This window comes from Pleurodeles waltl, chromosome 3_1 (assembly GCF_031143425.1).
Source record: "Pleurodeles waltl isolate 20211129_DDA chromosome 3_1, aPleWal1.hap1.20221129, whole genome shotgun sequence".
In the NCBI taxonomy this organism is placed as follows: Eukaryota; Metazoa; Chordata; class Amphibia; order Caudata; family Salamandridae; genus Pleurodeles; species Pleurodeles waltl.
Window position 1 is genome coordinate 1,947,961,794 of NC_090440.1, and position 27,878 is coordinate 1,947,989,671.

Below are 27,878 nucleotides of genomic sequence, written 5' to 3' on the forward strand. Positions count from 1 at the left end.
ATCACAGATCAAGAGGACCCTGGGCTGCTGGGAAGAACAGAATTACCGGAAAGGAGTGATGAGGGACATGGAGCGTGCCATCTGGTTTCATCTAATGTTTTCTGCTTGCGGAACCTTTTGACGTACACAACACCAATGAATATTAATAGATAAGAGAGTAGAAAACACCTTGTCATACCGGATCCCACAGAGCAAGCTGGCGTTCGCTCATCCTGCTGAAACCGGTGGTGAAGATTTTGCCATCGGATATAAAGATGGCCCTGACCGGACGAGCTCCTTCATGCGGCCTCTCTTTCTCCTAATGCGATTGGTTAGCAGATTAGTTGCACCACAACAGGTAAACAGAGACACAGACACATATCACGTTAGTATGAGATCAGTGACGCACCAGAGCCGAAGTGGCTTGTAGGAAAATCATGCAATTTCCTTGACTTTGGAGCTACGTCAATTAAATGGCAGACCAGATTACGTCAGCCCCTCCCTGACAAGTACAGACAAGAAGGGGAAGGGATTCTGGGTAATTAAATTACAAAACTAAAAGACAGTCACCTCAGCTGGCCTTTCAAGATGAGAGTCAGTGTACAAGGTACCAGTGTGTGTTTCAGTGTGTATGTATGTGTCTTGAGGGAGGTATGTGACTCAGCAGAAATATACAAACCAAAGAGTTGGTCTCTACAGCAGAGCAAGGGAAGCCTATCACATGGATGGGGTAATGCTGGACACTATGCAGAGAAAGGAAAGCAGTGTGTGTAGGGGGTATGCTGGAGTATGATCTAGCTGTTGGGATGCAGTGTATGAGAGGCCAATGCTGCAGCTGACACCGGAGCAGGAACCTATATGGTGTTGTAATGCGGGAGACACCACCGGATAAAGGGATCCAGATCTAAGCCAACCAAAGGATGTTCTCACTCTAAGCAGGAGCTTGAAATGGCAGAGAGGGGGCAAAGAACCTTCAGAAGCCTTCGAAGTGTAACTTTGCTGCACATTGATCACTATCTATGTTGACTATGAAAAGGGTATCTTGGATTGTATAGAAAGCCTTTGTCTGGATTTCTGTACTGTGTGAGAACATGATGCTCTTCCGTGGTGAATTGAAGACCATGGGGTGAAAGGGCGATGCAAGCAAAAGGCAGGCAGGTAGTGTGACTGGATATGTGAACGGCCCATGCTTTGCCACATGTTTTTTGCTGTGGATGCTTGAGGAGGAATAATGAAGGTACCTCGCACTAAGCATGTCCTTCTGCAGATGACTGGGAGGGGCAAATTAAAGGGTCTTTGGAAAAAAGGCTTTCTTTTGTAGATTCATGGGAGATGAAGACTCATGGGTCTTTGGGAACATGTATTTTTCGGCAGATGCCTGGAAGGGAATAGATCAATGGGCCTGGCATTATAGACATGGTTTCCTTTCTACGGATGCCTGAAAGGTGAAAAAGAGATGGGACTCACAGCATAGACACGCCTTCCTCTCCTGGATCGATGGGCCTTGCATAGCTTCATGAAAAGCTATAACAAGGTAATGTCTGCTGCATATTCCTAACACAGGTCCGGATTTCCAAACAAGACCTGTTAACGGGCTCACCATGCAGGGCATGCATTCAATACACAATGTGAGGATTTTCTATACATGTAAACAGAATGGAGACAAGACCAAGTAGTAGATAGACAAAGAGACAGAAAGAGGGAGAAATCGAGAGAGAGAGACAAAGAATAGGAGAGGAGATGAAGGAAAGAAGGAACAGAATTAAGTTGCGACAGAGAAAGAGCGAGATAATGAAAGAGGGGGTAGAGATACAAAGAGAAGACTAAGGTTAGGCAAGCCAATTAAAGCTCGAGTCAGATGCTGGGTTCTGGCGCAGCATAAGATCCTGCTGGAACCTCAAGCCCAAAAAGAACCAAAATTTCATGTGGCGCCTGTCTGCCAACCTGGCTATACTCTTGTGCATAAAGGTAAAAACAAAGCATTAACCTACGAGGTAAAAAAAACAGCCAAATAGATACCCATTTACTGGTAGATTTGTACAAATGGAAACCAGGAAAACTGAAATTAATCCCAGCATCCCTGCCTAACCAAACTGTGTGATCATAAACAAATATTTTGTTTGATCAGTCTCCCTCTTTCGTCATTACCTCTTAATGAATCCATAATGTGACTTAATAATGTCAACATTGCTCCATATTAAAGAAATTAGTTTTTTAATTTTGAAGAGACTGTGGGGGTCATTATGAACACGGCGGTAAACACCACCGTGCATGCTGGCGGTCTTTCCTGAGACCGCCAGCCCCCTTGAGGCCCCGCCGGCCGAATTACGAACATTCCGCTGGGGTGACCGGCAGAAACATTGTTTCCGCCCGCAGGCCCAGCAGAATGCAGGGCCGGGACATTGCCGACAGCTCCACATGGAGCCGTCGTCAATGCCTCAGTGCGGCAGGTGCAGGTAAATCGGGCAGTGACCTGTGCGACGGGGCACTGCACGGGACCCCTGCACTGCCCGTGCCAAGTGCATGGGCAGTGCAGGGGCCCCCAGAGAGGACCCGGATCACCCCTTCCGCCAAAGGCTGGGAGAAACGGGGCACATTATACGGGGGCAGCGCTGTCGGATAATGTAATCCGCCATTGTCAGACTGCCTGTCTGCAGTAGCCTGGCGGTGGCGGCGGGCCGCCACAAAAGGCCCTCCCTGTGTTTATTATATGGCGGTTCAGACTGCCATGTCAGTGGCGGTCTTTTCCGCCACAGGCATGGCGGTCTGAACCGCCGGGTTCATAACGAGCCTCTTTATCTTGCTATGTGGCATGATTTACCTGCCAAATATTTTCAGAGTTAAGCTGCTTGGGAATGGGCCACTGAACAACAATCTCTTCGCACATAAGACCCCCAAAAGGAGAGCTACAGCCAGCCCCTAAAGCTCCAAAACGACCGGTGATGGTCTAGGTCCCGTCACCGTCACAAATCTAAACGCAGAAATGGGAGACAGGAAATTTCTCCAGTGGCCTCAGAGACTGGCCACAAGGACTCCCACTCTGAATCTGGAGATGGCACCACACCTCCACCGACCCAGGCCTGGTACATACCTGGGGGAAACACAACAGCAACTGTTATAGACTATATGACGGAATTGAGTACATCAGCTAAAAGAACAAACCCTTTACCTGGGGAGCTTAACATTATCCATATCCTCTCATTGTGATGTTTGAAAATGGGGAGGTCTTCCTATAATGGCTAGTATATGTGTTCAGTCATTGTTGAGGGATGTTCCACCGGTGAAAGATGCTTCTTGTGTAGAAGTGTGGGGTGGTGGGGATTGTTACATTGGGTGTTATGTTTTAATTTACTTTGTTCTTGGTTAATTTTATCATGAAAGCATGTTCTTCCAAACGACACGTCCAATCAGTGACCCTGCTTCCATTGCTCCCCTCATCTTTATCCACCTGGCTATCACCAATTCCCACATGGAATTTACTCGTATCTCCTGGAATGGAAATGGTCTACTGGACTGTATCAAACACACTACTGTCTTTAAATTTCTTCAGTGCCACTGCCCCGGTGTAGCTCTATTGCAACAGACCCACCTTCTCTGCACTTGCTGCCCCTTTTTATGCAGATTGGGTTACATCCAAGCCTTTCACTTCAGCTTCATTAGAGGTTCCCAGAATAAGGCAGTCCTCCACCACAAATTCTTTCCATTAGTAGTCACCCAGGTATTCTATGTTCCATTGGGTAGGTATGATGCAATTGTGAGCACATTGGAAGGGAAGCCTTATGCCTTCTTTCATATCTATGTTCCCCCTGCAACTGCATAAACTAACATTCCAAAATCTAACCCAATTGATAGCAGCACTGCCACACAGTGCCCTACTCCTAGGGCCAGTAACTTCAACGCAGTAACTGTCCCGACTCTGAATGTGTCTGGTCCGGCCACTCATGACTGCTGCATTCACTCTTGCTCCCTTTCTCACTGGTTATCCTCCCTAGGGCTTTGCAATGCCTGGAGAATTTAGAACCCTAAAAATATTGCTCATCATCTAACCGTACTATGTCCCACATAGACTATATTTTCCTCCCGACTGCTGAACTCCCCAGCACAACGGGGACCTCCATGCTCCTTCAACGTGTATCACTCCCTGTAGCTTTTCCTACTCGGTTCACCGGCTCCCTACAAACGCTATATGAGGAGCATGCATGGTTTCTCACAGATGACCACTTGGTTACACACTCGGCTGAAGAGCTGTAATCATATTTTGATACCAATAAAGGCACCATTGAGAGCGCTGGCACTCTATGGGAGGCGGGTAAGCCAACAATTCGAGGGCTGGAGAGAAGGTCCCTGGAGCATAAGGAGAGAGAGAGAGGCAGTGTGACATAGTTGACCTTGAGGCCCCCATACTTACCAATGAAACTACACTTGCACTTCACACGACCGAAGCACAAACTCAGCAACTTGATTTAGACAGAATGGCAGTTCATCACCTGGTCTCTCGTGAGGCCCGTCACTTCTGGCAGGCGATCACTCAGCACATGTATGAACACAGTGATAAAAACAGTGTCCTCCTGTACCAACTAGCAATCAGATGCCTAGAGTCACACTTTATTCCCGCTGTGCAGACCGAATTGGGTGCCCTGGTTACCTCAGCTGAGTACATTGCAGCTGCCTTTGCTGCTTACTGTAAGGACCTGTCTGCCCTCAATTCACACCCCACAGGTCGCCCTTGCTCATATGAAAAAACTCCCTGCATATGTGGCCCTCTCACTGGTCGATTTTGAAAAGGCATTTGACACCGTTGACTGGGACTATCTGGGGACAGAGCTTGACTGAATGGGGTTAGGTGCTCGCTTCCAGACAATGGTCTCTCTTTTTTACTCCCACGTGACAGCACAAGTTATGATTAATGGAGTGCTGTCTGAGACATTCCTGATTGAGCGAGTCACCCATCAGTGTTGTCACGTTTCCCCCCTTCTTTTTGCCCTTGCCATCGAGCCTTTGGCACGATTGGTCAGATGCGATGCACAGATGAGAGGCTGGCGGTGGGAAAGACCCCCCAAAGATAGAATTGAGTTGTACGCAGATGATATTCTCCTATATCTCGTGGATTCTGGAACCTCTGGTCCATTTGCTCTTGAGCTTCTCTGCCTTTTTGAGGAGGCCCCTGGCCTCCGCCTAAATAAGGAGAAATCCTTGCTTGTCCCATTTCGGGGAGACAGTGCGTCGAGCACCTGGCGAGATGACATCCCAATCCGCTGTCTTTAAATACCTCGGGATCCATATCGCAACACAGCCTGAACATTCTCACACACTTAACCTAACACATCTTGTGAAGGCCACCAGAAATAACCCGACTGTGTGGCAAAACCTCCCTCTTAATCTCCTGGGTAGAGTTGCCTTATTTTAAATGATGTTACTACCCCATTACCTATATACTCTGCAGAACTTTCCACTTCACATCCCGGATACCTGGTTCCACAACTTAGCAGTGCTCTTGCATTCCTTCCTTTGGCGTGGTTGCCCTCCCAGATCGCACACACCAAATGCTGACACTTGGTCTATGGTGATGGAATGCTGCAGTGGACATTCGCCTCTAATATTGGGCATCACACCTACTGATCATAAATGAATGGTTGACAGGTGGCTGGGATGATTCAGCATATCGCCTGGAACTCTATGGACTGGGTCTAGATGGGGTGATGCATCACCTTTATGGCTGACCAATCCCCATTAAATTCTCAGAAGTCACCAGGGTCATATTCCTGGTATGGAGGAGGGCCCTTCGCTCTATGGGCTGGAATGGACGCCTAACTGGCCTAACCCATCTGTCACGCGTGGAGAGCTCCTGTAAGTGGGATCTACTAGGGATTACCACACTGACTGGCATATGGCACAGGTCTAATAGATATTCATTTGCTGACCTTCGGGCACAGTTCTCACTTTCTTACATCAAATTTCAATACATCCAGATACGTCATGCTATTGGTTGCCACAGTGCACGTCTTCAGAACCTCACAGAATTTAACCTTCTCAAAGCGAAACTGTTGGTGGAGAGGTTAGGGCACAGTGGTGTTTCCCAATTTTATCGCATTCTGGTAAACAATGCCACAGAGACACTGGAACAGCTTTGTCAGAAGTGGGAGGAGTGGGTCGGAGAGATGGAGGAGGTTGAATAGCAGGAAGCATGCAAGGCTCTCTGAGAGCTAGCGATCTCAGTCACCTACGCCACACACAACTACACTATTTACACCAGACATTTATGACTCCCTGCCACCTGCACACAACATGAATCCTTTCAGACCCCAGTTGTACGTGCTGTCATTCTCCCACAGCTAACTTCTTTCATATGGTGTGGCAGTGCCCAATAATAACCCAATATTGGTCTAGAATTTTGTGACACCCTTACAGCCATTCTAGATGTTCCAATACAGCTGACTCCTAAACTGGCACTATTGACCATGATGAAGGATCTTGGGTGCCCCCAGGGAGACAGAGCCTTAGTGGGCCTAGCAACTTAGTGGCAAAAAGGGACATACAACAATCCTGGAAACACCCTGACTCCCTGAAGTTGACACAGTGGCAGGAAAAGCCGATTTATAGGGCCCGGGGATGCCCAAAACATTTTTGGGAAATTTGGGGTAAATGGTGGGCATACTATGGACTATCTACTAAATTGGATGATGTCTCTCCTATTGATGATTGAACTTTGGGGGTGAGAAAAGAGGGCTGAGGTCACACATAGGACCTTTTACTCCCTTATATTCTATGGTATGGTATCCTGCTTTCTTTGTATCTTTATTGCAAAATTCAATAAAATATTTTTATAAAAAAAAATATTTTCAGACCTTGGCTCGTGCATGGTCTCTTATATCCGAGCCAAACCCTTGGGTCGACTCTGGCTCTCCCTGTTGATTGGCCCACCTTTAGAGAAGACATTGAGGCAAGAAAGAGAAAGTCGTGGATAAAAGGTATAGAGAGAGAGAAAGTCAACCAGAGAGAGATCATATCAGAGTGGGAAGAGTAGACAAGAGAAGCAAAGAGAAAGGAGAGAGAGGGTGAGATGATGTAAGAGAAAGGCAGCAACAAAAGAGAGGTAAATAAAAGAACAAAGGGGAAAGGTATGTGAGTAAGAGGGATACAGGTTGATTGGACAAAACATTGACACAGAAAGAAGCGAAGACAAAGAAAGTAATAGCAACATGATGGAGTGATGGGAGAGAAAAAGAGAGTGGGAAAGTGTGAGGGCTTAAGGGGTGGCAGGAAAAGAAGGGGGAGTAAAGAAAGACAGAAAGATAAAAAGACAAAGTGAGAAAAGGAAATGAAAACAGAAAGTGGCAGCCAAAAAGAGAGAAGACAAGGACAAAGAAAGGAGTAACAACAAAAAGTAGCAAGGGGATGAGAGAGAAGAAATGTATGTGGAAAGGGAGAGTAGCAGAGAGAAAGACAGCTAAAGAGGAGAGAGAGAGGGTGGCAGACATAGATGGACTGACCCCGAAAAAGAACCAAGAAGACAGGAAGAATGGAAGAGACAAAGATAGTGAGAGGGAAAGACACAGGGAAAGAACCCTTGATAGAGACGGTACAGCACATATTGGCAGATGGCTGAATGTCAGACAGGGAGATTGAGACAGTGAGGTAATGAAAAAGAGAAAGTGAATGAACAACAGTGGCATAAGCGGTAATAGCAAAAGAAAGCTTGCTATTGCTAATGAGAGAGAGAGGGAATCACTGGCTATGCCAGAGAGCGAGGCAGAGACAGGGCAGCGGGAGAATATCAGTCGACTACCGAGAGAGGGAGTGACCGGCAGTGACAGACAGCTCCACAGTTACTCACAGCCACCACTTGCTGCTTCCGGGGGTCAATGATCCGGATCTTCTTGTCCTTACAGGTCGTGCAGATGAGGCTCCCGTTGTGGTTCCAGCACACATTGTAGATGAGGTCGGGGTGCACATCATCCAGGGTGATTAGAGCCTCGCCCGTCCCCACGTTCCAAATATTGACCAGATTATCACTTCCTGTAGTGGTGGGTGGAGGGAAGCCAGTAGGAGAGTGGTTAGAGAAGGTTTCATATCACTATGCCACAGACGAGATGGAAGAAAATCAGTCAGAACCACTGCTAACTACCTGCAGTTCATTCCATTCCATCTTTTTTTAGCTTGACTGTTACAAGCTATTTTTTTTTGTTTATTGAGTTTTGAGCTAACATACAAGCGTGTAAGCAAACACTACGGTACGGTGGTGAAGTCAAACAGATACTATCAATTTGGTCAATTCATTCTATCCCCCAGGCTAACAGTCCAATCCAATCTTATTGGATAAGAGGCCTCACCCACATTTTGTTGTCTGCTTCATCTGCGTCCACCTCACCCAACCTTGGTACAAAAGTGCAACTAGAGCAGATTCAAACTGTAGGGAGTTCTTCTTAAAGCTTCAACTAGATAGAGCTTTGATCCAGATATCTAAGAATGCCTTAGAGTCAATTTAAAGAAAATACATTTATTCACAGGTATCCCAGGTCTGGTTAAAATAATGGTTGGGAAGAGTATGGGTACCATGCCCCGTTCATCGCTAGTGAGCTCATTAGCCCCTGTAGAAATCCTACTCTGAACGTTGCGGCCATCGGTGTATTACATCAGACCATCAGCCCTATTTAGAGCAGAAGGTATGATGTATTTTTCTGTTGGCCACCATGGAATGTCTGCTGGTCCTGAAAAGAAAAAAATCAAAATGACCCCCCCAAACAGGGAGAAAACTCTGATGGTGTCAGGGTCGTTAGCTTTTTGTTTTGTTAGAAAACAAACTCCTACTTTTTGAGTTTGTTTTTGAAAAACAAAAAAGTCTGATGAGTGCCTCTCTGAAACATGGCAGTCACTCGCCAAAATTTGTTCTGCTGTCACGGCAGTTCCTCTGAAGGCAGAGTGATCTCCACAGCGTGGGCAGGGATCTCAAAATATGGCGAGAGGTGATCCAGCAACAGTTGTGAAGAAATGACCCCCCCTACAATGACCAACAGAGGGCCGCCTGCCACAGTCTAAAATAGGCCGCTGGAAGCCTCAGTGGGACTTGAACACAATGTTTAATAATAAAAATGTAATCAAGCGGCAAAACTGTGGCGCCTGGTTTCAACAGAATATATTTGCGTAAGGTGCCTTTTACCATAGGTCATACGGATACTGCATGACTAAGGAGTCCATTATCATACAGAGCCGAAGGCCAAGTTCCTTTATAAGGTCAGAGAACCCCAAGTTGATTTGTAATATCCTGCTAACAAGTCGCAGTGTGTATTGTATTCCCCATAGTATTTGCTCTCACGTGTTGGTGAACCCCCATCCAACATCTATGTGACCAAAAGGCAGACACCTCTCTCGCAGTTTTGGATGCATGGGCAAAGTGCAGACCAATGGTGGGCCCAACCACCCGGTGGCCTGTAAAAGGCCAGAAGAGGCCAGCCTACTCTCTCGGTCCTCTCCTGTGGCTCACCTAAGACATCATGGGGAAAGAGAACGCACTCCTACATCCCTCCAGAATCAACCTGGTAAGCTGCACTCCTCCTCTAGGCTCAATGATAGCTTTGGAGAGAGGACTGTGGGGAGAGTACCAAGGAAACTGAACAAATAGAGCAAAGTTTCAATGTTGTGCATAGAGTTAACAAAAAGAAGGATTCCCTTGGAACCTTTGCCTCCATGAACAATTGGAGCAACATAATTTTGGCTCCACCCTACTTACGTCATCTATACACATTTATACACTTATATACAACATTTATATTCGAAGTGTGGTTTAGCCTTATTTATGTTTGGTATATTTAAATGAATTAATGGTATGTAATAATTTTGTTCATTAAGAGTTCACAAATAGGTGTCTTAGGTTGATCAATTGACAGTGTAACCATATTCATTACATATTCATGTTTGATAATGATTGTTTGCATTCCACTGATTTATAACAATGTAATGTGCATCCATTTGATTTGTGTTCACTTAGCTTGACAAACGCCCTTAGCTGAAATAGTTTGCTTTAATTCTGCAAAGTATGCTGTTTTCTCTCCACTGCAGGAGGTGATATTGTGTTTCTCGTTAGCTAGATAAAGGCTTATTGTTTAGACTGAGAAAAGTTGGCAACGAACATGGAGCAATGATGGTGAGAGAAAGCCACCTACTCACGATGTACTCGGAGGATTCAACACTCAAAGACAAGAGATGTGCACCTCATTGTGTGCAAATGGGAACTTAGGGGGTATGTCGACTCCCCTTGAATGCAGTTTTTGAATTGTCTCCCATTGAAGGGAATGAGATATGTATGTTCTGGAAGCTGTTGATTGTACTCTTAATTGGTGTGCCACAGTTACTTTGGCAGACTTCAGCCTGACTTTGAGATGGAACAGATCTCACCCTGCTGGGTTTTCCCAAATTAAAGGCTTCATGCTGAAAACTCTTTTATTTCTTCGAATTTCTACTGAAGATCAAGCCATGTTTTAAAGAGAAGGGCAACCCAATAGACCCTAGCGAGAATGGGTATAAACTATTTTGGAAGGTAATGCGCTAACAAGGAAATCATTTGAAAAAAATATTTCATGTATTCTTTTTGTTTATTTGTCCCATTTGGTGACAATCTAGAAATAAACATTATTCAACTCAATTCAAATGGGATTTCTATCGCGCATGGCTACCTGACCGAGCTTCCTATCGCTAATTGAACACCCACTTCCCGATCACTAAATGGACTACCCACGCTCATAGAACGAAGAGATAAGTTATAAGGAGTTTTTTGAACTTGAGTTCGGACTGCTGCCTCCAAATAGATGTATTCCATATCCTAGGAGCCAGAAACGAGAAAGACTGATCCCATATCTCGCTCTTTTGACCTCAGGTACTAACAGAAGACCCTGGGAGCTTGACCAAAGGGATCTTCCTGGAACATAGGCAGACAGTAGATTCTGAATAATGACCAGGCCTCTCCCTTGAGTGGCTTATGAGCAATGCACATGGCCTTAAAACGGAATCTTAGCTTGCTGCTGTATTCTGGACAACTTGGAGAGGCTTTATCACATACTTCGGGCTACCCAAATATAGGGAATTTCTGTAGTCGAAGCACAAATTGATCAGACCATGCACCACAATTCTCTATGTTGTGAGCGGTAGCATGTGTAGAGATCTGAGGATCTCAAAGTAGGAGCCTGCAAGTTTTTTGGCTTGGGTTTCCAAAGTTAATGTCTCATCACTCCAGAACCCTAAGCTCTTGATCGCTGGGGAAAGATTGGGGGGTTCTCCCAATTGTTTGGGCTAACCTGCATGCCAGCCTCTTAATTTGTCATTTCCAAACACCATGATCTCCGTTTTATCGCCATTGAGTTTGAGGCAGCTCCTCGACATCCAATCTATGACTTCATTGAGGCAGGAATTAAGCTGGGGTAAGAGCCATAATTATTTGTGTGTCGTCAGTGTATGACACTAAGGCTAGAACATGGGATTCTATAATCTCTGCTTGCGGATGTGCATATTAATTAAATAATGTAGGGCTCAAGGATGAACCTTGGGGCACCACATTATATTATGGGCGAATAGAGGAGAAGTAGGACCCTTTTCTCACCTTGAAATTTCTGTCCCCGTGGAATGATTTCATTCAACATAACCTAGTTGAATACACAATTTGTGACACAGATAAATGAGAAATAAAGAAAAGAAAAAAGAAACTGAACCTAGTTGAATACACAATTTGTGACATAGATAAATGAGAAAGAAAGAAGAGCAAAAAAGAAACAGAAATCAGGCACATACTAAAGCAAATCTAGAAAAAACGTATTTGCATTGAATGAAGTTGCAAAGTGGACAGATCATAAAGTTCCAAAAGGACATTAATCTTGCGAAACCCAGTTGAACAATTACACAAAACAGAGATTAATCAGGGATTATTGTTTGAGAAGTCCACTTCAGAAATAGATAGTCCATCACACATGATGAATCAATATCATGATAAAAATCCAATAGTTGTATTTGGATAGAACTGGACTTGGCATCAATGTTTTGGTCTCAATTGTATTAAGCCCACAAGACCATCCTCAGCACAATCACATTTTAGGAAATGAGATGAAGGCACCCCATATAAATTAATGGGAAGGAAATCACAATAGACTTAGTCAACAACCTCTCCCGTTTTGCTCAGAAAAAGAAAAAACACATACAAAGACACCGCACGGAGTGATTCGTTCCACCAGGCTCGATTGAAAGTTCTGCTGCATTTATGTGAGAAAAAGTTCCTTTCTTAGATTTGTTTATACTGTTGACCAAGACTATTATGATTTCCTTCCCATGTAATTAACCATAAGAAGGAATCTATCTTCAATCAGCTGTGATGATACCAGCCATTATAAAGCATTGGCAAACTGTTGTAGTTGAAGCAGGAGTACACAGGCCGTTTCAGCCATCTGTGTTATTGGTTAATATACCTAAATCACATTCCAAGTTTGCTTTCTTGAGGAACAGCCTTTTGCCCAAACCTAAACCTATGGCTAAATATCTGAATTTTGCACAACTAATTGATGGCCTCTTTTTTACATATCATGGTTATGTTTATTCCACTTTTTAAGAGAACTGACAATAAGTTAGCCTTAATCAAATCTATGATTTAGTCTGACAAACAGCTGCTCTGTCGTTTGTAGTGAGTCTTCTACTTCACCTGGTGAAATAATTAACCCTGGTATTAAAAATGTATTATCCTCCCAAACAATATCAATCCTAAAAGATCTATACAATCAGAATGGACCTCTGAATTGTAACACTGATCATGTACCAGATAGAAATACTTCTACAAATATTTCAAACAATGTAAAGCTCCCCCCTAAAGCTACTATGTTACAGTACTTGTTGATGTGCCCTCTTTGACTTAGCCACAAAGGGTAAGTTATGATTAGCTAAAAAAATAAACAATTTATTGGATGCACGGAAATTTGAGAGGCTGGCCCATAAGGTCTGGTGAAGTAAACAAGGTGAGACATGTTTCTTCGGTGGATCTCACTCGAAAAGGCTTGAGGTGTTTGTGTGGTGAATAATTTTAGAATTCATGTTCTGTTGCACCATCTTTTTGATTTTATTGACTGAGGGAGCAGACCACGATCTTGGATTAAAGTGGTACCGCTTAGCTATTTTTATAAATACCCCAGTAAATGTCCATTATAATGTGACTGACACCAGGTTGCACACTATGTCCTTCCATTTGTTTCTTCCTTCACTCCCTTCAAATTGCTGACTCCACCACTCACACCTGATCTGAGTTCACAGTGACGTTCTAGCAAACACACTCAAATTCAGTTCAGGCGTTTAATAGCACTATTTTCTCTACATCTGATGCCCACAACCACATCTGCACCATCACCCTAGTGGTTTTCCATCCTCAGTCCCGGATAGCTCCAGGTTATCTCCCTTTAATGACATCTTTAAGCCATATTTGTTTCGTAAGTAGAAAAGCCATGCAACCTTATTCATCCTGAAAAGTGTAAATGTGCATTAAAGGCCATAACTGCCACTCTTGATGAATGTTAGTACTATCAAGATCTAATCATGTCACTTCACCTCAATCCAAACACTTTTAATCCAATCAACTCACTCACCCTCTGAGGCCACTATCTCTGAGCTATTAATTTCTCCACATACTTATCTAAGAACAAAGTAACACCTTACTCTGAACTTCAAACTCACTTCAAACGTACGTAACAACATTCTGACCAATGTTGTAGTGACCTTGTTCCCTTCTCATGCCTTTTTCCTTCTTAGTCAGTTTGTTTGACTATTCTCTGACTTCCACTATCACCCTGTGTTTTAACTCTTATCCTTAAAACCTTCTGGATCGATTTACCCAGTACCTTTGCTCTCATTATTTACTCTAGCCCTTTGGGTATACCTTCTGTGTCATTCATCCTACCAATTCAGCTCCTCCATGCTATGTTAATTCTGCACACCACAACCTCCTCTCATCAACATTTAACCTTCTTGACTTGTCCACTTCATTCAGTATTATACAATACAATTTTACTTTAGCTTCTCATGAAACACAACTCTTAAATTGTTCCTTCCAAACCTCTGTTAGAGCTTCTCCACTGAATCATTTTGCTTAGAACAATCATTGCCAATCTCTCTTCATGTGGACATCCCTGAGGTTCAATCTTGGGCCCTTCGCTTCATCACATCCCATCATAACCTCTTTCCTCTTCCCTTTCACCTCTATGTAGAGTCCACACTCAAACCACTAAGTGGAAAGATCCAGAACAAGACGTCCAGAACCATGCCTGCGTTGTTCACACAAACGGAACAACGCTTGCCTGAAAAAACGCAGGCCTTTGTCTTTGCCTTAACCATGCATGTGCTGAACAAAGCACGTGCATGGTTAAGGCAGAGAAAAAGGAAGATCCATCGGGAGAGGGCGCGGTCTGGTAAGTGGGCCTGGGGCAGGGTTGGCGGTAGTTTTTAGGGGTGGGGCGGTTGGGTGAAGGCATTGAGGTGGTTAGGTTTTTTGTTTTAAGGGGCGGGGTGGGGGTTTGGTACTATGGTTTTTAGGGGGGTAGGGTGTCAGGATAATTATGTATTTAGGGGGTGGGGGTTTAGGTTTTAGGGGTGGGGTGGGGGATCGGGGTAATCTTGTATTTAGGGTGGGTGGGGGGGTCGCGTTTTTAGGTGCGGGGTTGGGGTCAGGGTAATTTTGTATTTGGGGGTTGGGGTAATTATGTTTTTAGGGTGGGTGGGGGTGAGTTTTTTGGGGTTGGGTGGGGGTCATTTTGTATTTAGGGCGGGTGGGGGTTGGGTTTTTAGGGGCGGGGTGGGGGGTTGGGGTAATTTTGTATTCAGGGCAGGCGGGGGACGGGTTTTTAGGGGCGGGGTGGGGGAAGGGGTAATTTTGTTTATAGGGGTTGGGTTGGTTTATTTTTGGGGTAGGAGTCGGTTTTAGGGCTCAGGGTGGGTGGGGGTATCGGGATAGTTTTTAAGGGAGGAGGGTCGCGGTACTTCTGTTTTTAGGGTGGGGCAGTGGCATGCGACAACCACGGATGCCATTTCCACACATGCCTTTACTAGGCATGCTTTTACAATGTAAAATCATTGTAAAGGCATGCGTGGTAAAGGCCTGTGTGGAAACAATGCGGCTGTTGTTTCGACCGCATTGTTCAGGCATGCGTGATTTCCGCATGCATGGTTCCATCATACAACCACCACTAAGTGACCCCACCCTTCACAAGATTTCTCTCTGCTCTCTTATGCTTTATCTCAATTTAAAGTGAACTTCTGAGCTTACCCTCCAGTATCCACCAATTTCTTCTGCCTCATATTTCCTTATGTTATCGTCATCAACCACAAACCTGTATGACTTAAGGATATGCCAAGATTTATTTATCCCCTCCACGGCCACATCCACCAAATTCCAGTTTCTCCGTATCTGAAAGAGTTCAGTTCTTTCCTATTCTTCCCGGTCAAATAAGTAACCCTTTCAAAATACATGTAAAGATGAATCTTGTCATTGCATATACAGTGTGAAATTCTGTGCCTCTCCGCTGCAGCAGAGAGGCACTGGATAATTTCATGCCACTGATACCACTTGTAAGAGTATCTATTCAGCGAATAAAGGTGTTGCTATGGGGCACTTTTCTGCCAATCAGAAGTCATAAGAATCACACTGGAACAAGGTGGGGATAGAGTTAAAAGCAGGTAAGGTTACCTTTAGGGTTATGGGGAGAGAAGCGGTAAAGAGGGGTAAGGGTATATTTAGTTTAAGGCAGTGGTCCCCAAACTTTTTCGACCCGTGGCTCCCTTGACCTATTGGCAGTTGGCTGTGGCTCCCCACTGTGTTATTTTTGTTTTGGCGAGTGGTGGGGGGGGGGGAACTCTGGAGTTTTTCCATTTTGTTCCCTCAAAAATACTTGGTATGAACTATGAAGGTATTATTATAATCATAGATGTAGCAAAATAAAAAAAATATAACAGTTGTTTAATAAAAATAAAAAAAACTTTCATTGGTTAAGACAGAAACAGTGCGCTTCAGCACTGTGGTCCGCATAATGATTTTCTTTAAAACAATGTTTTGTTCCTTAAAAATTGCCTCCAGCACAGGGAGCTCTTCTTCAAGTCATTCTAGTTGTCAAATAGCCACTTTTGATATATAAGAATGCAGCTCCACTAATCAGCTCTACTATATTTCACTTTCAAGTACTTCACTAAATGTTCCAGCAGCCGCCATTATCTTAACTCTGCTTCAGTCTCTTCTAGCGTCTGATGGAGTCATTGCACTCTCCTGTCTCAGACCTCAGTATTTGTCTTCAGTCTCTGATTCCTTCTCACTATAGTCGTGTGTCACAGTTCGTGTCAATCCAGTTCTTATTATGATACAAAACTCCGATGGAGGTCCACATAACACCATATCAAAAGTAAAAACACATTTATGCATTAAACATGTTCCATACTATCATAGTTATAAGAACTTATTCATACACTATAAGAGATATTGAAAAGTCTTCCCCCCAACTAACATTAACAAGACTAATAACAGTGCCCTTCAGGATTAAATAAAATATATTATTAAAACAATACCACAATTTCCTTAAAAGTGACACCGTACATACCTAAGTCCAACACGTGCCTCTGTTTTTATTTCTGCATTGCTCATAGTTTGTGTTAACTGTTCTGGCAGATAGGAGCAATTCCTGTGCTATTCTGCATGTCGCACTGCCATCTAGTGGTACTAGAGGGAGTTTCATCTTAGCAAAACATGTTTGAAAGCCAGCTTGAAAAACGAAAGAAATTGCACTGGGAACATTGAGGCTTACGTCATGGCGCCCCAGGGTAGTTTTGGAGGCGCACCAGTGTGCCACGGCGCACAGATTGGGAACCCCTGGTTTAAGGGTTTTGTAATGGTAAAGGGAGGTTAGGAGTAAAAAAAACAGCAGAGGTAGTGGGTGGACCTCATTCAAAATCTAAAAAAAAAAAAATGCATATATATGTATAATAAAACGGGTTTGGGGGATCTCTCCCTCAAAAAAAATATATATATATATATATAATGCTATGGGGGAGACATTCTCTAAATCCATATATATATATATATTTATATATAAATATGGGAAATGTAACTTACCCAGTGTACATCTGTTCGTAGCATGTAGTGCTGCAGATTCACATGCTATGCATTATTCCGCCATCTGGTGTTGGGCTCGGAGTGTTACAAGTTGTTTTTCTTCTAAGAACTCTTTTCGGAGTCACGGGATCAAGTGACTCCGCCTCCCGGTCATACTGCGCATGGGCATCGACTCCATTGTTAGATTGTTTTCCCGCAAAAGGGTGTAGGAAGGAGTGATAAAGTGTAAGAATATAAATGTTCTACAAAATGAGTAAGTAAAAAATAGATATCCATGCAAATGTAAATGTATCTACATATGTACAAATAATAAAACTGCAACGACTACAGGCTTCCGGGGAGGAGGAAGGGTGCATGTGAATCTGCAGCACTACATGCCACAAACAGATGTACACTGGGTAAGTGACATTATCCGTTCGATGGCATGTATAGCTGCAGATACACATGCTATGCATAGACTACAAAGCAGTTACTCTTCCCAAAAAATGTGGTTGCTAGCCTGTAGGAGTTGAAGTTGTTTGAAATAATGTTCTTAAGACAGCTTGGCCTGTTACTTTGAAAATACATCTACACATTATTATTTCGTAAATGTATGAGGAGTAGACCGTGTGGCAGCTTTACATATGTATTCCATTGGTATGTTTCCTAAGAATGCCATAGACGCACCTTTCATTCTAGTGGATTGTGCTCTATGTGTGATCAAAAGTTGTCTTGTTGCCTTAATGTAGCATGTTTGTATGCATTTAACAATCCATTTAGCTAAACCTTGTTTAGAGATAGGATTGCCTTTATGTGGTTGTTGAAAAGCAACGAAAAGTTGTTTTGTTGTCCTAAATTCTTTAGTTCTATCTACATAGTACATTAGGGCTCTTTCTGCAACTGAGTCTGGCTGTGGAAAGAAGACTGGCAATTCCACTGTTTGGTTTATGTGAAAAAGTGATACCAATTTTGCAGAAATTTGGGATTTGTTCTAAGTACAACTTTATGTTTGTGCATTTGGAAAAAAGGTTCATCAAGAGTGAATGCTTGTATTTCACTAACTCTTTGCAATTAAGTAATAGCTACTAGGAAGGCGACCTTCCATGTTAAAAATTGAATTTCACAAGAATGCATGGGTTCAAAAGGTGGGCCCATAAGTCTGGTGAGTATGATATTTAGATTCCAAGTAGGAACAGGAGGTGTTCTAGATGGAATAATACGTTTTAATCCTTCCATGAAAACCTTTATAACTGGAACTCTGAATAGAGAGTTGAGTTGAATAGTCTGCAAGTGTGCTGATATTGCAGTAAAATGGATTTTAATGGATGAGAAAGCTAGATTTGCTTTCTGCAAATGAAGTAGATAGCATACAATATCTTGTGTTGATGCTGTAAGTGGATCAAATTTTTCAGATTGACAGTAGTAAACAAATCTTTTCCATTTGCTAGCATAACATTGTCTAGTCGTACTTCCATGCATTCTAATGGACGTTTTAGGTATCCAAACTATGACTTCAGGAGCCAAATTGCTAAGTTGAGAGCACCGGGGTTTGGATGCCTGATTTGACCTTAGTTTTGTGTTAACAAACCCGGTCTGTTTGGAAGTTTGGAGTGAGGTACTACTGTCTGGTCTAGGAGTGTGGTGTACCAATGTTGTCGTGCCCACGTTGGGGCTATGAGTATCATGGTGAGAGATGTCTGACGTAGTTTGCTGACCAGAAAGGAAAGGAGTGGGAGAGGGGGAAAAGCATAAGCAAATATCCCTGACCAACTGATCCATTTAGCATTGCCCCTGGATAGGGGATGTGGGTGTCTGGATGCGAAGTTGTTGCATTTTGCGTTTTCGCTTGTTGCAAATAAGTCTACTTCTGGTGTTCCCCACTTTTGAAAAGTACTTATGAAGTACCTGAAAGTGAATCTCCCATTTGTGTGTCTGTTGGTGGGTCCTGCTTAGGAGATCCGCTAGCTGATTGTGTATTCCTGGAATGTATTCTGCCAATAGATTCATGTGATTGTGATTTGCCCATTTCCATATTGTCTGGGCTAAAAGGGACAGTTGAGATCTCCTGCCTTGTATCTTCAGGTAATACATGGTCGTCATATTGTCTGTTTTTATCAGAACATTCTTGTGTGTGAGAAGGGGTTGAAATGCTTTTAGGGCAAGGAACACAGATAATAATTCCTAATGGTTTATTTGGAAATGTCTTTGTTTGGAATCCCATTCCCCTTGAATGGTAAGGTTGTTGAGATGAGCTCTCCAATATATCATTGATGCATCTGTTGTTATTGTGGTGTGAGGCACAGGGTCTTGAAATGACCGCCCCTTCATTAAATTGCTGAGATTCCACCACTGAAGGGACGTGTGCGTTTGGCGGTCCACCAACACTAGATCTTGCAATTGACCCTGTGCCTGAGACCATTGTTGTGAGAGGCATTATTGTAAAGGCCTCATATTGAGTCTTGCATGCGGTGCTATTGTTATGCAAGTTGCCATCATTCCTAGAATTCTCATGATAAGTTTGACAGTGTATTGTTGATTTGGCTGTGTTTGTGGTATGAGATTTTGGAAAGCCTGTATCCTTTGTGTAGTTGTGCTAGTTGAAGGTGAGATTTCTGGTAATTGAGAGTGAACCCTAGTGTATGTAGGGTCTCTATTATGTACTGAGTGTGTTGTTGGCATTGTTTAAAATTGCTTGATTTTATTAGCCAATCGTCTAGATACAGAAATACATGAATGTGTTGCCTTCTTAGGTAGGCTGCCACTACTGCTAGACATTTTGTGAACACTGTTGGAGCTGTTGTTATGCCGAATGGCAGAACTTTGAACTGATAATGTTTTCCTGCTATGACAAACCTGAGGCATTTTCTGTGAGCTGGATGGATGGGTATATGGAAATGCGCATATTTTAGGTCTAAAGCAGTCATGTAATCTTGTTTTTGTAGTAGTGGAATGATGTCCTGGAGAGTTACTGTGTGAAAGTGCTCTGACAGGATGTATAGACTCAGAGATCTGAGATCTAGGATGGGCCTGAGAGTGCCATCCTTTTTGGGGATAAGGAAGTATAGTGAGTATACTCCTGTTCCTTGTTGAGAATGTGGGACCAATTCTATTGCTTGTTTTAGTAGTAGTGATTGTACCTCTTGTTGTAATAGAACGTTGTGTTCTGGGGACAATCTGTGGAAAGGTGGGGGAATGTTTGGAGGGGTAGAAATCAATTCTAGGCAATAACCATTGCGGATAATTGACAAGACCCAATGGTCTGTGGTGATGTTTTGACAATGAGAGTGGAATTGCTGTAGTTTTCCCCCCACAGGAGATGTGTGGAGTTGTGGAATGGTAAATAAGTCACTGTTTGGATGGTGTAGTGGCTTGCTTAGAGGTTTGGAACTTGCCTCTGTTTCTAAAATATTGGCCTCTGTAAGACCCTCGAAATCCCCCTCTCTGATATTGTTGCTGCTGCTGTCCCTGCTTTGCCTGGGAGGTAGAGGCTTTAGAGGATTGTGGTTTGAATCCTCCCCTAAATTGCTGTCTGCAAAAGGAGCCTCTATACAGATTGGTGTATAATGCTCCCATTCCTTTGGCAGTGTCTGAGTCCTTTCTCCATTTTTCTATGGTCGTATCGACCTCAGGACCAAACAAATGTTTTTTGTCAAAAGGCATGTTAAGTACTGCCTGTTGAATTTCTGGTTTAAAACCAGAACGTAGCCATGCCTGCCTCCTTATAGTAATGGCCGTATTGACACTTCTGGCTGCTGTGTCCGCAGCATCAAGGGCAGACCTTATCTGATTATTGCTTATGGCCTGGCCCTCTTCTACAATCTGATGTGCCCTTTTCTGATGTTCCTTTGGGAGGTGCTGTAGGAGTTCTTGTATCTCATCCCAGTGGGCTCTATCGTATCTGGCTAGAAGTGCTTGCGAATTTGCAATTCGCCATTGATTGTCCGCCTGTGTGGCTACTCTCTTGCCAGCAGCATCAAATTTCCTACTCTCCTTATCAGGGGGAGGAGCATCCCCTGAGGATTGGCTATTAGCCCTCTTTTTAGCCGCACTCACTACCACTGAATCTGGAGGAACTTGGTGTGTGATGTAATCTGGGTCTGTAGGAGCAGGTGTTTCTTTTGTCAATACGCAGAGTAATTACTCTAGCTTTGATTGGCTCACTAAAAATTTGGTCTGCATGTTTGACCATTCCAGGTAACATAGGAAGGCACTGATATCTAGAGTGGGTGGAGGATATTGTGTTAAACAGGAAATCATCTTCTAGGGGTTCAGTGTGCATAAGCACCTCATGGTAAGCAGCTGCCCTGGAAACAACCTGCATGAATCTGGGTCATATAGATCCCAAGGATCGAATGTATCCCCATGTGAGTACTGTGAATGCATTGGTGAAGGCAACAGTGGTGGGCTAGTGGGTGGAGGTGAAAAGAAAAGTTGTGGTGAATGAGGAGGAGAAGTAGAGGCAGGTACTGGCTTCTCTTTGTGCTTACAGAGTGTTGCTGGTGGTTGAGCAGTGTCTAATTGTTCCTGAAAAGCCATCTTCCTTTTGGTTTTCCGAGGAGGTGCAGTAACAATTCTGCCAGTCTCTTTGTGGATGTGGATTCTGGATTGTCTTTCATCCATAACCTCCAGGATAGGCTGAATCTCAGTGTCCTCATCAGAAGGTCTATAAGATTCCTGCAGTGATTTCAAACTCTGTTTGAGATGGCTCAAAAGTCCTTGCTCTTCTGCATAAAAAGATTTTTTGGCTTCCGAAGATTGAAGCTTTTTCGGTCCCGAAAATGGAGTCGGTTGTTTTGGCTCCAAAGCAGGGCGTGGAGGCTTTGACTCCGAAGTGTGAGGACACTTACACGAGTCTGAGGCAGAACTCTTTACAGATTTACTCGACTCCGATGTCGACGGAGGAGTGGCCTTTTTCGGCCCCAAACCTGAAGGTTCGTTGCCGATAGTCTTTTTTCGGGTCGAACCATTGCACTCTAGCAGTGGTGAACCCAAGGCCTTCGATGGTTTTTTATATATGGGCGTAGGGGCAGACATACTCACGTGCTGCCCAGCAGTGATAGGCCTATCTTCTTCTGATTCTTGTTCGGAGTTGGTGTCTCGGCTGGAGACCAATGTCTGCGCCTGTCCTTCTTCCATGACATCGAGATGTTCTGTACTTTTCGACGCCATCTCTAACCTTCTGGCTCTCCGATCATGCAGGGTCTTCTTGGATCAAAACGATCAACAGGCCTCACAATCTTCTTCTTTATGATCTGGAGAAAGACAAAGATTACAAACCAGGTGTTGGTTTGTGTAGGGAATCTTTGTGTGGCACCGAGGGCAGAATCGAAATGGAGTCCGATCCATCAGGCTTCCACACGGTAGGCTCAAACAGGCCCGAGTCGGGCACACGCGCCCAGAAGGGCAAAATCTAGATTCCGACTGTACTATCGGTTCGAAGCTAGATGGAAACGCGACTGAAACAATACAGACGATTAAAGGAGTTTTCTACAGCTTCCGATTCGAAATCTCGGAGCAAGAGGAAACACGTCCGAACCAGACAGCGGAAAGAAAACAATCTAATAATGGAGTCGATGGCCATGCGCAGTATGACCGAGAGGAGGAGTCACTCAATCCTGTGACTCCCAAAAGACTTCTTCGAAGAAAAACAACTTGCAACACTCCGTGCCCAACACCAGATGGTTGAATAATGCATAGTATGTGTATCTGCAGCTACACATGCCATCGAACATATATAGATATATGTACAGGTGTATGTATTCACAAGTGTACTCACAAGCCTCACTAAATACACCATTATTGCTTTGAATTAATTGCTAGTGGAAGGCGGTATCAAAGTAAATAACAAGTGTATCTTACACACATTTTGTGTGACTCTTGTAGTTAAAGATTGAACAGAATCCCAGGGGAATGGTTGGTGTCCCCACAGAAGAGTTCTAGAGGAGTGTGTCTACAAAGAATGCATGCAATTGTAAATTAGTGCAGCTTCATCTCATAGTATGCTCAAAAGAGGTTATATCTGCCTTCTGGCCTGACCTCTGCTTAAATAACTAGTCTGACTTTGAAAACTCATACACTTGTCTGGTTGTCTATCTCTGTGTACTTTGACTTCGGTTTTTGCAAACAAAGATAACACCTGAGGTTTTCAAGCCTTCTGACCCACAGAGTAAGTTCTCCTTGGGTGTCTCTGATTCTCAGTTCAACCACTGCCAAAAGTATATTTTCTAGTTCAGTAAATCAGTTCTATTTTTATTGGCTTTCAAAGATTATTTCAAACACACTACATACATTAGTTGTGAGTGATGTTGTTCACATACTACATAAATGGCACTGATTCTCGTAAGAGGCGGGCTTCAGCCAATGTGACTAATAGAAACTACAGAGGATAACATTTCCTTTTGCAGTTCAGGCATTTGAATGCCCTAAAAAATACCCGAGCATGAGTTTCCGAACAAGCTAATCTAAGATGCATTGTGAATGGGCCCACGCGTTATTCATGTTGCCAGTGCCCCCTTTGAATTCGAGCCTTTATAGGTCTGGGAGTTTGGATATAAGAACCTTTTAGCCACTACATCTCCAGTTGCCTCACTTAACTCCTGGTCTGTTCTGCTCCACTATCTTACAGGGCCTCAAGTAAAAATAGTGGCCTCCTTAACCAGTCTTTTTTCTTAGAAAGAAATAGGAGCACATGAACTTTGTTATTTTGTTTGACAATAAAGCAATGGGTAGATGTCAGGTAATGACACAAAACTGGGTAGAGGGCACAATAACCAGCATTACTACGTGTACAGTCAAGTGACATATGATAACACATATAAAAGCCGATTACCACATATCCTCTCAGCTCGCACAGCGCCATTTCACATTATCCAGATAATCCCTAGGGTCCCCTCTTTCATGTTCAACCAATGGCACCAGGTAATCTTGGACGGAAACAGGTGGTGTACCAAAACGTGAGAGGCCTCCCTGCAAGATATGCTGAAGGGACCCCACACTCACATCCGTAGGGCCTGAGGGGGCCTCCTCCATTATGCGTTAGCCTGCCACCCAAACCCCTGCAGATTTTATACTTATTTCAATTACTAATACCTGCCACCCAAGCTATTCTCATAGCCCTGCAGGTCTGGAATAGTCTGGATTGTCACATTTGTACGGATGTGATGGTTAGTAGTTGCGTTGATACTGGCATCGGCAGTGTTGGTGGGTACAATGTGTGGTGCACACTGCACTGGCCTTGTTACAAGGGCCCTGGCACTTATTCTACAAATTAAGCACTGCACTACTCGTTCTCATTCGCCAGATAATAGAGTTACGATTCTTACAAACCCAGCTTCTACCATACAACAGAGTAACTACTTCAGTTAGAAGGCTGACTTCTTGTTGCTCCTTGGGAAAGTATTGCATTGTACCCATACTAGCTATCTTAACTTAGAATGTGTGAATCTGTCCACTGCATTGGAATGGCATTTGTTTTTTTAATGAATTGAAGTATCCGCAGGGTCAGAGACGTTTTAAGGCATGGGCAAAGTGCGCTCTGGCCCAGGGCCCCAGGTTTTCAGGGGCCCCATGATGGAGCCAGCTCTGTTCTACAGAGAGTCTCGCCTTAATGACCTTGAATAATTCTTTAACATATTGTTGTGATTTATTGCCCAAAATGTGGACTTATTGAGTAGTGGTGTTGATGTGTTTAATCTAGGTTCATAAAGGATAGCAAGCACAAAAGGGATATTGTTGTTGTTCAGTAGTCCAACCCAAAACCAACATAACACATTTTAGAACACATCAACCAAAAGTAGGTGAAAATACATCCCCAGTTAACTGCGATTGTGCAGTGAGGTGGCAGCCAGCACCCGACCTCCTGGCAAACGTGTATTGGCTGTACCCCATCCGTCTATACAGGATAAATAAAACTATAAAGACAGAATACACATGCATTTATACACTCCTTATGACCCCTAGTGGGCCACAGTACAATTTAGAATACATAAGGGTATAAAAGAGACATCAACTGATAAATCATCAGAACATAAATCCCTCTGCGGAGAAGTCCCTAGTGATGGGCAGTGATTTCTAATCGGCGCCTGGATTCCCTTGCAATCCTGGTTGTTGTCTCTTGGGTGAATGCATTCCCTTCCTATACTTTTCTATCTGCTGTAATGCATCTTTGGGGTTGCTGAATACCCATGTTTTCCTACCTATTACAATGTTGAGTCTTGCCAGGTACTGCATAGTGTACTTGATTTGATTTGATATTCTTGTAAGTTTTTCTTGAATGTTTGGGAGCACATCTGGCCTCTTACAACCCTATTGTAAAGTCAGGAAAGAAGGACCAAGATCCCTCATAAGTATCAGGATTTCACTGGAATTCAGACCAGGGACTCTGATGCTAACCCTACACCTTCCTCTTTCAGTCAACTAAGACCTGTTATGAACTCCAGAATCTGAAGGGACTGTACGGGGGAAGTAGGAGAAGGGAGGTAGAGAAAACCATTCAATAAACAACCAGACCCGCTGTGCACGGTTGGTGGAAGGTATGCAGAAAGGACCCTTGATCTACAAAGGACTGATTAGTAATCCCCTTAATCCTATAAAATAAGGTAGCATTAATCTAAATATATTGAGGTACAGGACACAATATCTTGTTAGTAACATTAGAATGGCTTGCCAGGGAATGGAAGTGGAGAGGCTGTAGCTAGCCCACTGACTACCATGATACAGTCGGGGAACCAAATACGAAGGTCCACCTCTCATAGCAGAAATGCAAGGACCCTGGATGACTTGGAGTGTTTCAAGCTGAGGCAGGAATTCCAGCAAGAATTCCAGAAAAGTAGCACGCTAACTTCAGTATCTGTTGAGGAAAGGCTGATGTGTTACCTGTGTTTGTGGATTCCACGACACCGAGTATACCAATCTTATTACGCCATGAAAGTGCTTCAATCTCCATATTCCATTTGTTTGTCCTTCTCCAAGAACTTTTTTGATACCACCCCTACATCATCCTTGAAATCTGGAATTCTCCTATCAGCTTAGCAGATTCTGCTTAAAGGTCTGCACCATTCTCTCACTTAGCCAGTTCATTCTTACTGATAGTGTATCAGTTTTGTCTTCTATAGATTTCAGACTGTGCTTCAAATCCTGTAGAATGTTTTTCACGTGTCTGTCTCAGTGTTTTCACAGTAAGTCTTTCCACTCTATGTGCCAGCTTTTTAGACTCAAATGTGAGTTCACTTTGCCTGCCTGTTTTACCCATATTCACAAGGCAGTTCAAGTGCAATCCCAGTGTGCATACTGATTAGTAGAGAACACCCCACTACAGTATAAGTTACATAATGCCAACAGGTGTGAAATCAGTAGTTTATAGAGCCATGTGCATACCATGTCATACACGCCAGCCCGCCCAGTTACTAGATTCATCACCATCAATCACCAGGAACTGTTATACATACTCGTAATAGGTGCTAGCTGCCCCAAGCCCAATTCCACAGAAGGGGCCCTGGCAAGCCATGCATGGCACGCCCTACCTATACACAGGTCCTGCCGATCCAGCCACCCTGGCCATAGTGCCACCATTTTCAACTTTCTCAGGCAGCCTCTGCCATCCAAGAAAACCTCCACATCAACACAGGTCCCTCTGGTGTGCACACCAAGGATAGCAGAGTGTGCTACTCCCCAACCCTGGGCCGTGCACCCAGCAGTGTCCACTTCTCACAGGCCATCACAGTTTGGTAGGCCAAGGGAGGACAATTCAGCCGAAACCATAAACAGGGCAGCCGGTCCTGCAAAGCAGTAGCATGGCTTCTTCGTGTCAGGTTTAAACTCCTGGATGACAAGGATTATTGTAGGATTTAGAGGGACGTTGTCTGAGCTCGCTCAAGAATGTGACCATTTTTTATTATGGCTAGCTCCGCCTCCCCTTCCTTAACCAACCATAATCCACTATAAATATCATTTTTAGATTTCTACATAAAACTAGAGATTTGTTCACCATATCCCAGGCTTCATTTCAAACTGTTACAAGGAAACTTTAACAATGAGGATGTCAGAAGGGCTTCATATTTCTAAAACAATCACACAAATAACATATGACACTATTGAGAAGTTTAGCTTATTTTCTAGGTTTTTGTCACTTATTGTGGAGTACGTTCTTGCAGACAATACCCTAATGAGTCCACTGTTTTCAGGGCATTATTTGCACCTCCTACTCCTCTCAGAAATTAGCAAAGCCTTTCAAATGCTGTCATTGTCTATTCCAGGAAAGGTATAGCAGCATCTGTGCCTCATCAAGAAGACCTGTAGGTCATCCGCATGGGCATCTCTGCATACATTCTCTAAGCATTATTAGAACATTGGAATGTTGGGAGCTCCATTGGAGACAATGGAGTGCTCTGGGCTTTTACCCACTGGTAAAATCCAGGAGACGTCAACATTCCAATGTTCTATGTTCACAGCAACAGCTGTGAACAAAGGCCTCATGGAACCCGAGGGGATTTCAACAATCCCCTCAGGCTCAGTGAGGACTTTGTTTTATTTATTAGAACATTCTGCCCTCTAGTGGCAGAATGTACTAATAGCCTTATAGCCCTTCGTAGCTGGGCTACACCAGCAAATAAAGTCCCACTCCCTTATTAAAGGCTCGGGCCAAAGCAGGCCGGTATAGCTTGCTATGGCTGGCTTTAAGGCTATATTCTTTGGGTACCAGTTCTAAAACTGCAAATGATTTCTCGACTTAAAATATTTCACCGCTGAAGCTATCCTGACTTACCAAGCTTATACTTGGTCAGCAGTTGACAAAAGTTGTGAATCTGAA

General features: G+C 43.7%; 1 protein-coding gene across 3 annotated transcripts in view; it reads right to left on the reverse strand.

Annotated features, from left to right (window-relative positions):
- The window catches only part of CORO6 (coronin 6), a 224,112-nt gene that overhangs the window by 34,661 nt on the left and 161,573 nt on the right, over positions 1–27,878 (reverse strand). For 2 of the 3 annotated variants that reach the window (XM_069226258.1, XM_069226257.1), the window contains exon 5: positions 7,814–7,995. In XM_069226258.1, the coding sequence (XP_069082359.1) occupies positions 7,814–7,995 (182 nt within the window). Of the gene's footprint in view, positions 1–178; positions 299–7,813; positions 7,996–27,878 lie in introns of all 3 variants that reach the window. The other variant, XM_069226256.1, reaches the window with a different exon arrangement.